The 15,257-nt window shown below is 44.6% G+C and overlaps 1 protein-coding gene across 6 annotated transcripts in view; it reads left to right on the forward strand.

Annotated features, from left to right (window-relative positions):
- Positions 1 to 15,257, forward strand: part of TNFRSF11A (TNF receptor superfamily member 11a) — a 78,391-nt gene that overhangs the window by 21,895 nt on the left and 41,239 nt on the right. For 4 of the 6 annotated variants that reach the window (XM_089895277.1, XM_030762005.2, XM_089895278.1 and 1 more), the window contains exons 1-2: positions 10,083 to 12,571; positions 13,717 to 13,808. In XM_089895277.1, coding sequence (XP_089751403.1) covers positions 11,862 to 12,571; positions 13,717 to 13,808 — 802 coding nt within the window. In that variant the 5' untranslated portion in view covers positions 10,083 to 11,861. Of the gene's footprint in view, positions 1 to 912; positions 4,488 to 5,963; positions 6,090 to 9,909; positions 10,054 to 10,082; positions 12,572 to 13,716; positions 13,809 to 15,257 lie in introns of those variants that run through there. The other 2 variants (XM_089895280.1, XM_022584328.3) reach the window with 2 other exon arrangements.

A 15,257-nucleotide genomic window follows, 5' to 3' on the forward strand; every position in this document is an offset into this window, starting at 1 on the left:
AATCAAATCGTATTCCCCAAAACACAAGCGCTGCAACAGACCTGATTTTGAATGTATGTGACTGTATTCTTTATTCAATAAATAGACATTTTAGAAGTGGTTCTGCTTTATTTGCTTAATGAAAACAACGATGGTTCCGAAGCTCTGTTGTTTTAGAGGGAAACAAGTCAATCCTGAAGGCAAACTAGACAAAAACGTAGGTAACTCAAAGTTTGTACGTCTCAACTCGGTTACCAAAGGCCTTCTGTTGCTACATCTTGGGCAAAGAGAGGAGACTGGAGGTGGTTGACAAAATCACCCGATGAACTGAAAATCTGCAGCCTTCTGCTGAATCCCCCCATCCCCTGGGAGGTTGCTTCCAAAACACTGAAGCAGGAACATGTTTTTAACAAATTACTGCCTTACTAGGATTGCTACCAATAATAAGAGCTACTACCTCATAACCGTTGGGAGCTTGGTCTTGGGGGCTAGAGTCAGGCCCAAATTCTGAGCTGTTGGGAGGGAAGGGCCAGAGGACCAGGAGGGGCTTGAGCAGCCTGGAGGCTCTCCCAGCTGCTGTTGAGATGGGAGATGTCAGAGCTAGAATCTGTAGAAAAAAGAAGGGGTCATACCATATGCTAACACATATATATATTGAATCTAAAAAAAAATGGCTCTGAAGAACCTAGGGGCAGGACAGGAATAAAGATGCAAACATAGAGAATGAACTTGAGGACACGGGGAGGGGGAAGGGTAAGCTGGGACGAAGTGAGAGAGTGGCATGGACATATGTACACTACCAAATGTAAAATAGATAGCTAGTGGGAAGCAGCCGCATAGCACAGGGAGATCAGCTCAGCTAGGTGCTCTGTGACCACCTAGAGGGGTGGGATAGGGAGGGTGTGAGGGAGATGCAAGAGGGAGGGGATATGGGGATATGTGTATATGTATAGCTGATTCACTTTGTTATACAGCAGAAACTAACACACCATTGTAAAGCAATTATACTCCGATAAACATGTTAAAAAAGAAAAAGAAGGGGTCAGACTGGGAGGGGCTGAAGGTCATTCGTTCATTCACATCAAGAAAACGCCAGTCTGGGGATGTATTTGGCAGGCTATCCAGACAGAGGGAGGCTGGTGTCAAGGAGATCCAGCTCAGGCTAACTGGAAACCGAGCCCAAGAAGGTTGGATGTGGGAACTTGGGATCCAGGAGGCAGGCAGGTAGAGCCCTTCTGGCCTGTAGCATGGAGGGACAAGTCCTCAGGGGATCAGCAAAAGGTGACAGGCCAGGGTGTCCAAGATCTGGACTTCCTAATAGTTACAAATGCGGGGACTGCAGTGCAGAGAGCAAACCACAGCGTTCCTGGACGTGGAGCTTAGGATCAGGGTGAGACCAGCACAGGGCAAGCTTTACATGCTATGTGAGGTCCGGGGAGCTGCAGATCCTCTAATGAGAAGGTCATCCTAGAGCTGCAGCTCTGCCAGCGGGGGAAAAGAAGCAGAGAGCTTCGTAGAAGCAGGGAGGCAGAACAAGAGAAGGAAAAAAAACAGCAAAGGCACATCTTGCCTTCTGAAGGTGTAGGCCTCCTACAGAGTTTTCCAGATTCTTTTTATTTACCCACAAACCACATTTCCTTAACCATATCTATGTATGTATGTTGCCTTTTGAGTTGTATATTTATTGCCATTTTGAAGGTTTGAAGGTGTACTGCAAAGTATCTGATGTAACTCAAGAATAAAGTAGGGATCAGTTTAAGCTATACCTTAAATTAGATTAATTCCATAATTTTCTGCCTCACCATAGCCAATTCTCCCAGTAGCAGAATTGCTCATGCAGCTTAAAAGATCTGTAATCCTAGAGCTGTGTCAAACAGACATATCAGTTTTGGAGTGATGCAGGTGTTCTGGAGTTAGCAGCGGTGGTTGCACAACTTTGTGTATATACAAAAAAAACACAAAACAAAACACTGAATCGCACCTTTTGAAAGGGTGAGTTTCATGGTGTGTGAATTATATCTCCATTTTTAAAAAAGAAGACATGTCCAGGTGTAAAGTCACAGTAAGCTTAGGAGACAGATATGGATTCTAAGGAATAATCTGTGAAAATCTGTTTAAGAGCTAAGACGTCTGGTTACCTCTGGAATCAGTAGCTTCCCCATTTTTGCTAGGAGGTATTACGCTCCTGGGTTAGACGGTGGATGGGTTGAATGAATCACTGCCACTCTCCTAAACGTGTAAACAAATTGTCCACATATTCAGGTCAATGATGCTCACCAGGTACCAGGATTTGGAGCCCAGGGCACAGCCTGTAGCACCTGACAGACCTTCTAAGCTGCTGCTTGGGGGGAGTCCTTTTACCAAATTCCCCTAAAGAGAAGCTGTGTGTGTAATACAAAGTCTGTGCTCATCTTACAGAGACTCTTGCAGCTTTCTTATGGGTCAGAAGCAATCGACCTTTATCTCCAACCACACATTTCTCTCGTTTGCCTTTGTCATCAGCATCGCAGGAGCGCTCACATATCTTCAGGCTCAGACAGATCCTGTGTGTGAGACAAAAGTTGCCCTGGCCGAATTCAGCTTCACCGTTTTGCCTCTGCGCGTCTTTCTTCTGTGTGCACACGTTACCGTGCCAGGCGCAGAGAAACAGATTCCTATAAAAACAGAGAGAAAAAGACCCGAAAGGAGCGGTGGGGTGATTTCCATTACATCATTCTTCCTAGTGTCCAGTGGGCTCACTGCACTGTCCACCAGACCCTGTCATGTGGTGAATGCTCGGGGAACATCAGTCCATGTTATCAGGGGTCCACAGAGAGTGTTAGACAGGTCTCGGAAGCAAGTCCGAATACAACCTTCCTGGCATACCTGGCTCCAGAAGCACATTTGACATTCTCATCAGCCTCAGTGTAACTGTCCCTGGCCCCAACCCTCCCGGAAGCCCTTTACCTGGCCTGGGGGAGGTCGGAGAGGTCCATACTGGGGGCATCCTGCACACCCTACTCAGCTAGCCTGGGTTTTTCTGGGTGTGGTGCTCTCTCTAGAAAACTTCCTTCATAACTGAGGTACTGTGAGGATGCACGGCTTCTTCCAAGCTACACTATTTCTACACCTCCCATCCAAGCTCTTGAATAGGCAGGTGAAGCCCTCTGATTGCTCTGACCATCCTTGGTCTCGTCTCCCAGGACTCTGCTGATGGTCTCCACTGCCAGCCCCACCCGACATGCCACTTCAGGCCTCAGTATCCCTGTTTGAACATCTCATACTCTGCCAAAGACAGCTTCCTTGCCCTGCCCTCCACTTCCACGGGCCAGTTCCTTTTTCCTCATCTGGCTGAGTTCTTTTTTATCCTGCCAACCTGTGCTCACTTGTCACACTCCTTGGGACACCTCCCCTGGCCTTCAGCTGAGGGAGGGACCCACCTGGCTCCATCATAGCACACACCCTGGTGTGCGGAAGTCCCTTGAGGGCAAGGTTGTAACTCTGGATCCCTGGGACCCAGCAGGAGCCGGACCCTTGGTACGCACGGTGTGAAGTCTGCAGCTGGGCCCAACGCTTCCACTTCATTCAGTTCATCGCTCCACTGCCTGCCTGTCAACAGGAATGTGTGGGTTTTTTTCTGACACTGAGAAAGCTGATAAAGAAAAGGGCTTTTCTGTGGCAAACTGATAAGAATCTGAGTGATTGTAGGGGACTTGGCTTTTTGTTTTGTTCTGCTTAGATGAGCAGACTTGGAAATTAGTATTGGTATTAGAATCATACAGAAAGGAGACAAGGTTCAAAGAGCTGAAGCAGCTTGTCGGGGATCCCTCAGCCAGCGGGCGGTCGGTCAGGGCTCCTGGCTGTAAGCCAGAAGGCTTCCTGTAACCCCTTGCTGTCCCACTTTTTCAGATTCTCTGCGTGTTTAAAATTTTAAAAGGTAAGCGGCATTAAGCATCTTTTTAAAATCAGAGCTAGCTTGTAAGACCACAGTTGGCCTCCCCTGGTATAAGACACATGTTAAGGGGCCCCATTCTGTCCTTCTACAGTTTTATGACCAAAGTGGGCTGAGCAAACTGTCCACCATGTGATGACACAGAAGTGGGACCAATTTCGTACGTGGGTTGTGTAAAGCGGTTTTCAACCTTCTGTGTACCATTTGTAAATTTCCCTTTCATCCAGCCTATTACCATGAGCATGACCGATATTGTTTTAAATGCTTAAATGGATTTGGGTGCCAGAATCATTGGTTTTGTACATTGTTAGGGAGAAATGGGCTAGAATAGTAAAGCGACATCTTTGGGAGGGGGGTGGTATTATGCAGAGCTGTTTCAGGACTGTTTATGGTGATTTCTTATACTTTTCAGAAATGTGAGTCAGTAATTCACTTTCTGTTTTCTCTAGAAAGAACTTGTGCCTAATCTCTACCTGATGCGCACTTTCTCTTTAGGTGACTTTTCAGATCACCTCTCCGTGTACTAGCGAGAGGCATTACGAGCACCTTGGACGATGCTGTAACAAATGTGAACCAGGTTTGTACTTCTAAACCTCCTGTCATTGTACTCCAAAAGCGGGTGGGGTTCTTTTTTTAATCTAAGGAACCATTTCTGTCCTGCCAGATAAAAAAAAGAAATTGGGTAGGCTTTTTATGGCGGTGGCAGGTAGTGGTGTTTGTCACTCTGAAGACAAAAACTTCTCTCAGTAGATAAAATCAGCTAAAAATCAAGAGCAATTTCAGAAACTGGTACTTGAATTAAGTACATGCTGGAACATGAATTAAGTACCAGCTTTCCAAAACGCTGTTTCTTGAGAAGGCAAGATGGTTTCTGAAACTCTGTTTTAGAAGTTTGTGATTCAAACTCTCAAAATATGAGACACAACTCTTATTTAAAAGTATTATTTTGCGAAATTCCCTGGCGGTCCAGTGGTTAGGACTCGGCACTTTCACTGCCAAGGGCCCAGGTTTGATTCCTGGTGGGAGAACTAAGATCCTGCAAGCCATGCGGTGTGGCCAAAAAAAAAAAAAAAGTATTATTTTCACAGAAATTAGCGGAGGATGGGGGTGGTAATCTATCCTAGAATCACTGCTAAAAATTGTCAAAACCCTGTTATAACTCCTCCCCACAATACCTGCTGAGGGGTAGAAGGTGGACTGGTCACCACTTCCCCAAAGTTGTTCTGCCAGAAGGTGACCAAGTGTTTCTATGGCCTCAGTGAAGCCCCAAGTCCAGAGGGTCCTCACTCACTCACTGTTCTGGGGAGAGGAGGAGAGCTTTGAGGAAAAGGTGCTTACCTTATAACAAGATCCTTTAGATATTTCAGCTACAAATACTTTTTGGGTTCGTAGAATGAAGATCCAGTGATTTTCATGCGTGCATGTGTGTGTGTATTACTCTCTGATGAAACTAAGTTAACCGTGAGCCCACAGTATACTTGGGACAAAAGAAGTTAACTATCCAGGTTGACAGTAGAGGGGTTTTGAAGATGGGAGGGGAGAGGCGAGAGGAAGTTCCTCTTGCTTAGCCCCCAGGGAACCCCTCAAGTTCTGCAGGCACCAGTTTGAAAACCATAGTTCTTTTTCTTAGTCAGCAGAGGTTTGCGGTGGAAGGGGTGATCTTTTACTTAGAAGATCTAAAAGACTGCCATGAACACAGGCACAGCAAACCCAGGAGAGGTTATCTGAGCCAGCCGGGAGGGCTGAGGAGCCGTTGCTGTGAGATGTGGTCTTATCTCATGTATCAGCCTACCTTTGGGGGATGTCCTGGGATTATGGTCATGTAAGGGGTCCAGTAGATTGGTGCTTGGTTTTTTTTTTGGCCACACCCCATGGCTTGCAGGATCTTAGTTCCCTGACCAGGGCTTGAGCCTGGGCCCACAGCAGTGAAAGCACAGAGTCCTTACCACTGGACCACCAGGGAATTCCCAGATTGGTACATTTTTTGTTGATTTGTTGGCTTTTTTGGGAGGAAGTATTTTTGATTGGTGCATGTTTCCCCTTCTAATTTAAGGAAAGTACTTGTCTTCCAAATGCACTGCTACCTCTGAAAGCGTCTGTCTGCCCTGTGGCCCGGATGAATACCTGGACACCTGGAATGAAGAAGATAAATGCTTGCTGCATAAAGTTTGTGATACAGGTGAGTCAGTCATGTCGGGGGCTGTGTGGATAAATGATATTTTTAGATACAGCAATATTGTCTCTTTTAGGGGCCATGGGAAGAAGTTTTGACCACAGACCCCCAGAAAGATGTGCTTCGGATCCCAGAAGGATTGTGTTAAAATTCTTCATGTAGAACTTCTGTTCTGGAATAGTTTTGTTTTTATTGAAGTATAGTTGATTTACAGTGTTGTGTTAGTTTCTGCTATACAGCTATACAGCAAAGTGATTCAGATATATATATATATATATATATATATATATATATATATATATATATATACATGAATGAATATTTATATCTCCGATATTTCCTGTAAAGGGGTTATTAGATCTAGAAGGCTGATCAGAATCCGGGTTTTTCTGCTTTGTTTTTGGCAAAGCTCCTTCAAAGGTGAGCATGACGTGGTGATGTCAGTACTCACAGAGTAGCTGCTGCGCCCTCTTTTGGGTGATATTAGCAGCTGTTGATGATCGTGGCCTAGATCCATTTTCATTAGGGGCTGCAGAAAGGTGATGTTCTAATTCCATCATCCCTTCTTCCTTTATTGGCTGGAATGCTTTCTAAAGAGAAACTTCCCTCATCAACAGGTTGTTACCCTGAAGTACAGTATATACAGGAAAGGCAGAATGAATGCTTGTAACTTTATTTACCACTTTTCAAAATAATGACTTGATCACCAAGTTGTCTCCAAAGGAATTGTATGAATATTAGGAACTCATGCATTTACGTCTTTGAGGTGTTTTAATCTATTGCGGTTACTAGTTTTACTGGTGCTTGGATTATCTCACCTCTCCCAGGTGGCCCCCAAGTCTTTCGATGTGGACCCCGGTGTCCTTCTGAGCTCTCTTGCTCCCAGCCTCACCTTGGACGTTTCCTGCCCTAAAGGTGGAATCAGCCATTTCTCCAAGGATTTCTCATTGCTTTCAGCAGAACATCTTATTTAGCAGCTTCAGTCTGGGTGCTGGGAAGCACTCATTGCTACTGGATTGATCCTTGTATATAGGTTTGTTTGTTTGTTTTTTCAGTAGACAGAACTAGGAAATAAGCATTTTTCTAAACATTGTAATTTTTCTAAAGTGTTAGAGACAGCTGGCAGACTTTGTCCAGAGAAGGTAACATGGAAACTCCATTGAGCAGAAGCATCTGATCAAGTCTTTTTTCTTTCCCACTGCTTAGTAATGAGCTTGACTCATTGCTGTCTCTTGGAAAGAAAGATTCACTCTGTCTACTGCCAAAATTGATTAAAGCCCCAAACCTAGCGCATTAAGATATTTTAAAATATGTCAAAATTGTTCAAACCACACAGGCTTACATGCACTTACATATATATATATATATATATATATATATATATATATATATATATAAATTTATTTATTTTATTTACTCATTTTTGGCTGTGTTGGGTCTTTGTTGCTTCATGCAAGCTTTCTCTAGTTGCGGCGAGTGGGGGCTACTCTTCGTTGTGGTTCGCGGGCTTCTCATTGTGGTGGCTTCTCTTGTTGCGGAGCATGGGCTCTAGGCGCACGGGCTTCAGTAGTTGTGGCTCACGGGCTCTAGAGGACAGGTTCAGTAGTCGTGGCGCACGGACTTAGTTGCTCCCCAGCACATGGGATCTTCCTGGACCAGGGCTCGAACCCGTGTCCCCTGCATTGGCAGGCAGATTCTTAACCACTGCGCCACCAGGGAAGTCCACATGCACTTACTTTTGAGTGGGATACTGGAATTCAAATTTTCCAAGGAAAATGACACTTGTTTGTATGTTCCAGACAGTATGTCCATGTTTATGCAAGTTGGTCTTGGTGCTTCAGAGCTGACCTGGGCCTTGGAGAGTGGACACAGAAGGGAGTGGAGACTTCTCAGGTTCACCCAGCTCTGGTCTGAAAAGAATGGGAACAGGAAGCATTCCCTTCCTGCTGGTTATAACTTGAGACAGTGAAGGAGGGAACAGGTTTCTGGTTTCTTTGTTTTCTCTTGGAACTCTGTCCTAGGCAGTTCAGGCTGCTATAACAGAATACCACAGACTCAGTGGCTTGAACAACAAATATATATACAGAACAGTTCTGTAGGCTGGAAGTCTGGGATAAGGGTGCCAGCATGGTGGGGCTCTTGGTGTGTTCCCTATTCCTTGTTTCAAGACAGCCACTTTCTTGTGTCCTCACATGGTGGTGAACGGAGAGAGAGCGGAAGCAAGCTTTGTGCCGTCTCTTATTATAAGGACACTAATCCCATTCATGGGGGCTCCACCCTCATGACCTAATCACCTCCCAAAGCCCCCACCTCCTAATATCATCACACTGCGGTGGGGGGGGGGGGTTAGGATTTCAACGTATGAATTTTGAGAGGACACAAACATCAGTCCATAACAAACTCTGATAAGTATTCAGAAATATAAAGTACAAGGGCTGTTTGGACAATCCAGGTGAGATGGGGACGTATAGGAGGAGTAGGAAGTCTGTTTTAAATAAATGTTATTGTGTTGTTTCATGTATGCATGTGTGTGTGCAGGTAATTCTTGTTATTCATGGTAGTTATGTTCTATAAAGTCACCACAAACACTGAGCTAGCAAATACTGAACCACCACTCCTGGGTAGGTGAACATAACCTCATTTTGTATGTGTTTCTGTTTAAAGACACCTTATTTAAGAAATATTTTGATTCATTAACAATGAACTCACAATAAACAGCCTTGAACAAAGTTTATCTAATGCATGGACTTTCTCCAGAAGACACATCATGGCCTTCTTGGACTTAGAAACACTCGACAGCACTTCAGCCCTATGCTTGGGGGCCATTTTAAACAGTGAACTCACCAATAAAAAACACAAAAATGCCAAAAATAGGACACTAAATAGCCCACAAAAAGGACTCTGATTTCCAGTGTGACAGCTAAAACTAGAAGGCAGTGTCACCCCGTTTGCCCTTGGCTGGGGACATCCACGTCCAGCTGGTGACTCAAAATTTTCGCTGTTCTGCATGTGTTGGAGGATAACTGCAAAAGCACCAGGAGTTATTGATCTGGGGGTTACGATTAAGTTTTAACTAGTAGGCGAAATTGCCTACATGAACCAGCGAATAATGAGGGTCGACTGTGTGTGAGCATTTACCTCTATTCCACAAAAACTGGAAAGGGCCAGGAGGTTTGAGATAAGGAGAGAGCGCTTTGCTATATGTTGTGAGAAAAGAGACAACGAACGTGTTGTCCTAAGTTTGGGGGGAGAGATTAATTTCCAAGTTTGTCACCAGGCCCAACCTCCTTACTTTGCCCGTATCTAATCCCACAGTGACGCCTATTTTCAGGACTCTGAATAATCCTGCAGTCCTGCGGGATCCCAAGATGACTCCCCAGTCTCCAGAAACCCAATTCTCTTAGGTCTGATCTAGCATTGGTGTTAAGAATGTTTATCACATTTGAATTTACTAAAACTCAAGAAGCTGTAAGTCGATTATTTTGCATTCATCAAAATAGTCAATGATCAGAAACTCCCCAGGCCTTAATCTTCCTACCAACATGAAAACTGACTTTTCAAAAACCACAAGGCTCTTAATTATTGAGAGAGAGAGAAAAAAAAAACCAACATAACCTTCTGGGATGTTTTAGTGCCAGCACAGGAAGTGTGAGGGGGAACTTGGGAGTTCCTGAATCCCAGTGTCCTGAGTGATTCATCCGTGCGCTGCGTCCGGGGGGGTCTGGGTGGTTTGGGGCTGGTGGTGCTGGAGAGCGAGGGGCACGAGGTGGAAGGTGTGTATCCGCCCTTGCTCCCGCTGCCTCGCTGCCCTCTTTCTCTCCCGCAGGCAAGGCCCTGGTGGCCGTGGAGCCCGGCAACCGGACGGCTCCGCGGCGCTGCGCCTGCACCGCCGGGTACCACTGGAGCGAGGACTGCCGCTGCTGCCGCCGCAACGCCGAGTGCGCGCCCGGCTTCGGCGCCCGGCTCCCGGGTACGAGCCGGGGTCCCGCGTCTGGCGGCGCTCCCAAAGCCGTGCAAGTACCCCCAGGCCAAAGCGGCCTCTCAGACGGCTTCCCTGAGTCATGACACTCTTCAGGACCAGGGGGCGCTGGAGGAGGCTGAGGGTTCCCTGGGAACGGACTGCAGGTTGTGCGCCTCCGGGGGAATGTGAGAGCTCGGCCCACGCGCTCTTCTCAAGGCTCCTCCTTTTGAACCTTCCCATGCCCACTAAGGGGGGAACCGGATCATGCAGGGGTCCCCAAACTTTTTTTTTAAACATGTGCACCCTCTTAGGAGAATTTTGAAAAGCCGTGTACCTCCTGCCAACATTTTAAATAGACAGCTATATATTTTTATTACAAATTGAAAGAGTTGCTTAAGGACTTAGTTTCCAGGGAATTGGAACAGCAGTAAGTTACACTTTCTAAAATATTCAGCGGAATCAAAACATGGGATAGCAACTGAATAGCCATCATCATCCATTTAAAAATGCACTGATCGTCTTTAACTGTTGGAAAGTTTATATAGTTCTTTTCTCTCCTTTGATTTGTATCCATTTCACCTTCCCCACAGAGTTTTATCATAATGTATTTTTAGGCTCGGGGAAGTTTATGCTAATCACCTTTTCATACTCTTTCACATGAAAAAAAAATGCACCTATTTGAAATTTTTATTTTTAAAAATTTCTTGTGACTCAGGGTTCTAAGCATAAAAACGTTTCTCCTGGACTGAGTTGTTACTACAGTTATTATTATACACAGTTGGTCCAAAAGCTGAATATATTATATTTTGCTATATTATAATTATAAAAGTAAAACACAGGGTTGGGAGAATTTAAAATATTATTCATTTCATTTCGTATGGAGGAAAATGTCCATCACAGAGTCTGGCACAGTCAGTCCTTCAATTAAACCAGACAGGCTTTCTCGTGGGAAGAAGTCTGACGATTTTTTAATTACTAAAATAAATCTCCCTATGACAGCCTGCTCCCTTCTGAATTCTGGTTGAGATATAGGCAAGACCCAGAGCCTTTCCAAAAGTTTGTTAGCTGCATGAAAAAAGGTGCTGGTAAAAAAAAAACAAAAAAATAAAAAGGTGCTGGTCCCTTTCTGCTTTTTTTTTTTTTTCTCTGCTCAATGTCCTCTCTGCTTTGCTCCTTTGGAAATGGTGCATTCTTCAGCAATAGGTGGAGGGTAGAGGGGGTGACGTGGATGACTGAAAATTTTACCCCTGCCTTGCAGTATATTTGAACTCAGAACAACTGAACCTGATCCCAAATACCCCATATCTGTTGTCACACCCTTGCCCATGTACTTCCCACTTGACTTTGGACAAAGAAAATGTAATTCCTTATTTTAGGGTTTTATTCATGAAAATAAACCACAGAAGTGCTACTAATTTCAAGAGTGATTTGTGGTTTTGGCACAAGCCAGTTGCTTATTATGATATCACATGGTAGCCAGTGTCCGTCTTTACTGGAATTACCAAAGGGTCATCATGTGTCAATTGCAGTAAAGGTAATAGACATAGGAAATCTGAGACATTTCCTATTTTGATAATGTAGTTCATGTGGAATATGAGAGGTGAAGACAGCTTACTAACCAGGATCAATTCCTGCTTTCAGTGCTATGGCTTAAGGCAGGGGTCCAAAATCCATCCCACCACTTTTGTTTGTGTAAATAGGATGTTATTGGGACACAGCCCCATCCATTTATTTTTAACACATTATCTGTGACTTCTTTCACACTACAAGTAATTTGCAGAGACCAGAGGGCCTGCAAAGCCTAAGATATTTATCGTATGGCTCTTTATAGAAAACTGTTACTACCAACCCTTGGTTTAGGGAAAAGAGACCTATATTGTAGGTTGGTTCGTTTTTTTCTTTTCTCTTTGTTTTGTTTTGTCAACACTCCGATACTTAGACTGGTGAGAGTATTGATCAGAAAGGGTCAAGACAAGAAGTTTCCTTTAAAAGCGGTAAATGGGCTGCCATTCTCTGTACCCAAAGCCTGGTGTAAGCCCCAAAGGAGAGACGGGAGAACAGGCAGGTGCTTGATTAAAACAAAACAGATAGCAGGCTCCCTGGCCAGGAAACAAAGGATCGGTGACCAGGACGGTGGCTTTGACTGGCAGAGGGTCCGGACCAGAGAGCTAGATCTAATTCAGATCTGGCGTTGGCGCCCTGACAGTGAGCCAGTTCCCCTCTGGACACAGTGCTGTCACCTGCTGTGGGGTCTCGGGCCCTCTGAAGTCTGTGAGGACTTCGGCCACCGGCCGCAGGTGGTGAGGGCAGGAATGGGGAGGCAAGAGGCAGGCGGGGCGCTTCTGATCTCTGGTCCTCTGGACCATCCTCCTGGCCGATCTCTAAGTGTCCTCGTTTGTCTTGTGTTCTTTTGTCCGTTGGTCTTTTTGACAGTGCAGCTCAACAAGGACACGGTGTGCGAGCCCTGCCTCGCAGGCTACTTCTCCGACGCCTCTTCCTCCACAGAAAAGTGCAAACCCTGGACCAAGTAAGTGACAACGAAGGAACCCAGAGGATTTGTTGATTTTAAACCCAACTCAGCCTCTGCTGTCTCATCTGTTTTGAAAACAGACTGATTCCGTTTGATGAGGCTTCCTCTGGAAGCCAGGTTCACAACAGAAAAAGCCTGTCAGTTGGGCATGAGGGCCATAAACCAGTGCAGCCAATCTTCTCCCTGATGTGTGACAGGAGCTGTGTATTGCTTGTTAGATTCAGTCTGACTGAAGCTTTGACTTATAGTTGCAGCTGCTTTTTCCCTTTTTCTAACCTTATTTAGTTGCAAATTACTTAACGATGCTTATTATCACTCACCAGTCCCACTTTTCCCAGCTTCCCAGCATCACTGGTTTACTTGTACAAAGATGTGTGTGTGTGTGTGTGTGGTGTATGTGCAAAGAGAAGCCTCCTGTTTAAATAAATGTTTACACACTTGGGTTTTTTTTTTCCGCATAATATATCCTGAAGGAAGCTCATTCCATATTAGTTCACTTAGATCTTTGTGGCTTTTTATAGCTACATAGTATGTCATCATAGAGATGTACCATAATTTATTTAATAAGCTCTCTATTGATAGTCATTTAAGTGGTTTGCAGTCTTTTGGAGTAGTAACTAAGTTTGCAATGAATCGTCTTTTCTATATACTATCTCACACTTATGTGAGTATATCCAGAGTGAAATTCCTGAGTCCTTTCATGGCATGCTTGTTGTTGAATACTCATAATTAATCTCATGATTCTTTTAGTTCCCAATAAATGAATTCTCGTAAAATATTTATTTTCTGATCCACTTATCCAAGTTTTATTTTGAAAAGATTTTCTGTGATTTCAACTTCGAAAGGGTATTCATCCAAAGTTCATCACTTAGCCATGGTAACTGAATTTGGAATCTTCTTTACTGCAGCCATCAGTCTTTTCTCTTTTGGACCATGCTCTCAGAGTAGTTCTTAGAGAACACTGGCCGTAGTTACTATTGGCTTTGTCCACCTTAATGATGTGTGGCTAGACACTGGCAATTCAAACATCCACAAAGACCTGGTTCCTCTCCTGAATGAGCTTGCAATCTAAAGGGATAGAACCTTTTGTAGCTTTAATAAGAATATAAAACCAAAGCACTTACCTACCTTTCCCTTCACAGCTGTACCATTCTTGGAGAGACAGAAGCACTTCACGGGACCGATAAATCAGATGTGGTTTGTAGTTCTCTTCCACCTACAAAACCACCAAATGGTATGTTGAATAGAGCAGGTTGGTTGGGTAGATGTGCCCCAGTCTAGTCAGCTCTTCTAGATTTCTCCCGAATTACATGCTATATCCAGAGGCGTCCATTTCTCCCTTTTCATCTCGTCCTATCCATGGTCAGCTCAGTATTTCATTTTTATTAGTATTTTAATTCCAGATATGTTGTTTATTTGATAATTTTCTACTGTGGAATGGATAACTAGTAATTTATTCGTATGTGCCCAAAAAAGGAATGGATAACTAGTAATTTATTCGTGTATGCCAAAACCAGAAAGAAAACTGAGGTGCAAACATAAATTAAAATGCCCAAATGTGATAGGATGGTGGTGGTCACAGTGGTCCCAGTAGGGTACCTATGGGAGATTTTGGTCACCAGCCAGAGTTAGCAACTTATTAGAAGATAGTCATCATTATTTCTGGAACATCCTGTGGATCAAATCAATCTCAAGTACAGTTTCAGTGATTGACAGAAAGTTGACAGTTAATGGCGGAAGCTGCTTACCCAGGTGAGCGAGATGCTGTGAAGGTGGGTCCAGGTATCACAGCACAAGAGGAGGCATAAGTGGCAAGAAAACCTTTCTAATGAGGCAAGAGAACCTAGGCCACAGAGCGATGGGGTTGATGAACGTTGACTAAGAAAATCAAGGCCTTAGCTTTGACATTTTGGCAAACGGGAGAACATCAAAGCGTTCTGGATAAGGAATTGCACAGTCAGAGCAGCATTTTAAAAAGACTATTAAGAGGACATTCAGAATAACTGAGGGAATAAAAAACTGTCTTAAAAAAAACAGAAGGAGAGGACTTCCCTGGTGGCGCAATGGTTGAGAATCCTTCTGCCAATGCAGGGGACACGGGTTCAAGCCCTGGTCCGGGAAGATCCCACATGCCACGGAGCAACTAAGCCCGTGTGCCACAACTACTGAGCCTGCACTCTAGAGCCTGTGAGCCACAGCTACTGAGCCCGTGTGCCACAAGTACTGAAGCCTGTGCACCTAGAGCCCAAGCTCTGCAACAAGAGAAGCCACGGCAATGAGAAACCCACACACCGCAACGAAGAGTAGCCCCCACTTGCCACAACTAGAGAAAGCCCGTGTGCAGCAGCAATGCAGCCAAAAAAAAAAAAAAAAGAAGGAGAGGAAAAGCAAGAGTCCGGAAACCAGGTCATGTAAACCAAGAGCTTATAATATAAAGGTACTAGCATTTAAGTGATCAAGGGGGGATGAAAAAAATGGTTGAGTCCACACTGTGTTGTAGATGAAGTACCTGAAACACTTTGCAGGATGGCTATGGTTCTGTTCTCATGACCAGCAAAACCTGGTGCCATGTTGTTATTTGGAAAGAGATTTGATAAGGGGCTTCCTTTTGCCTCCAGGGCCCATCCACCTAGACAGAGTGAAGTGTTCTGTAGGTAAACAAAGATGATGGATGGTGTGCTCA

The sequence above is a fragment of the Delphinapterus leucas genome, chromosome 14 (assembly GCF_059928025.1).
Source record: "Delphinapterus leucas isolate spDelLeu-1000000601 "Yukka" chromosome 14, BTC_Dleu_Yukka2, whole genome shotgun sequence".
In the NCBI taxonomy this organism is placed as follows: domain Eukaryota; kingdom Metazoa; phylum Chordata; class Mammalia; order Artiodactyla; family Monodontidae; genus Delphinapterus; species Delphinapterus leucas.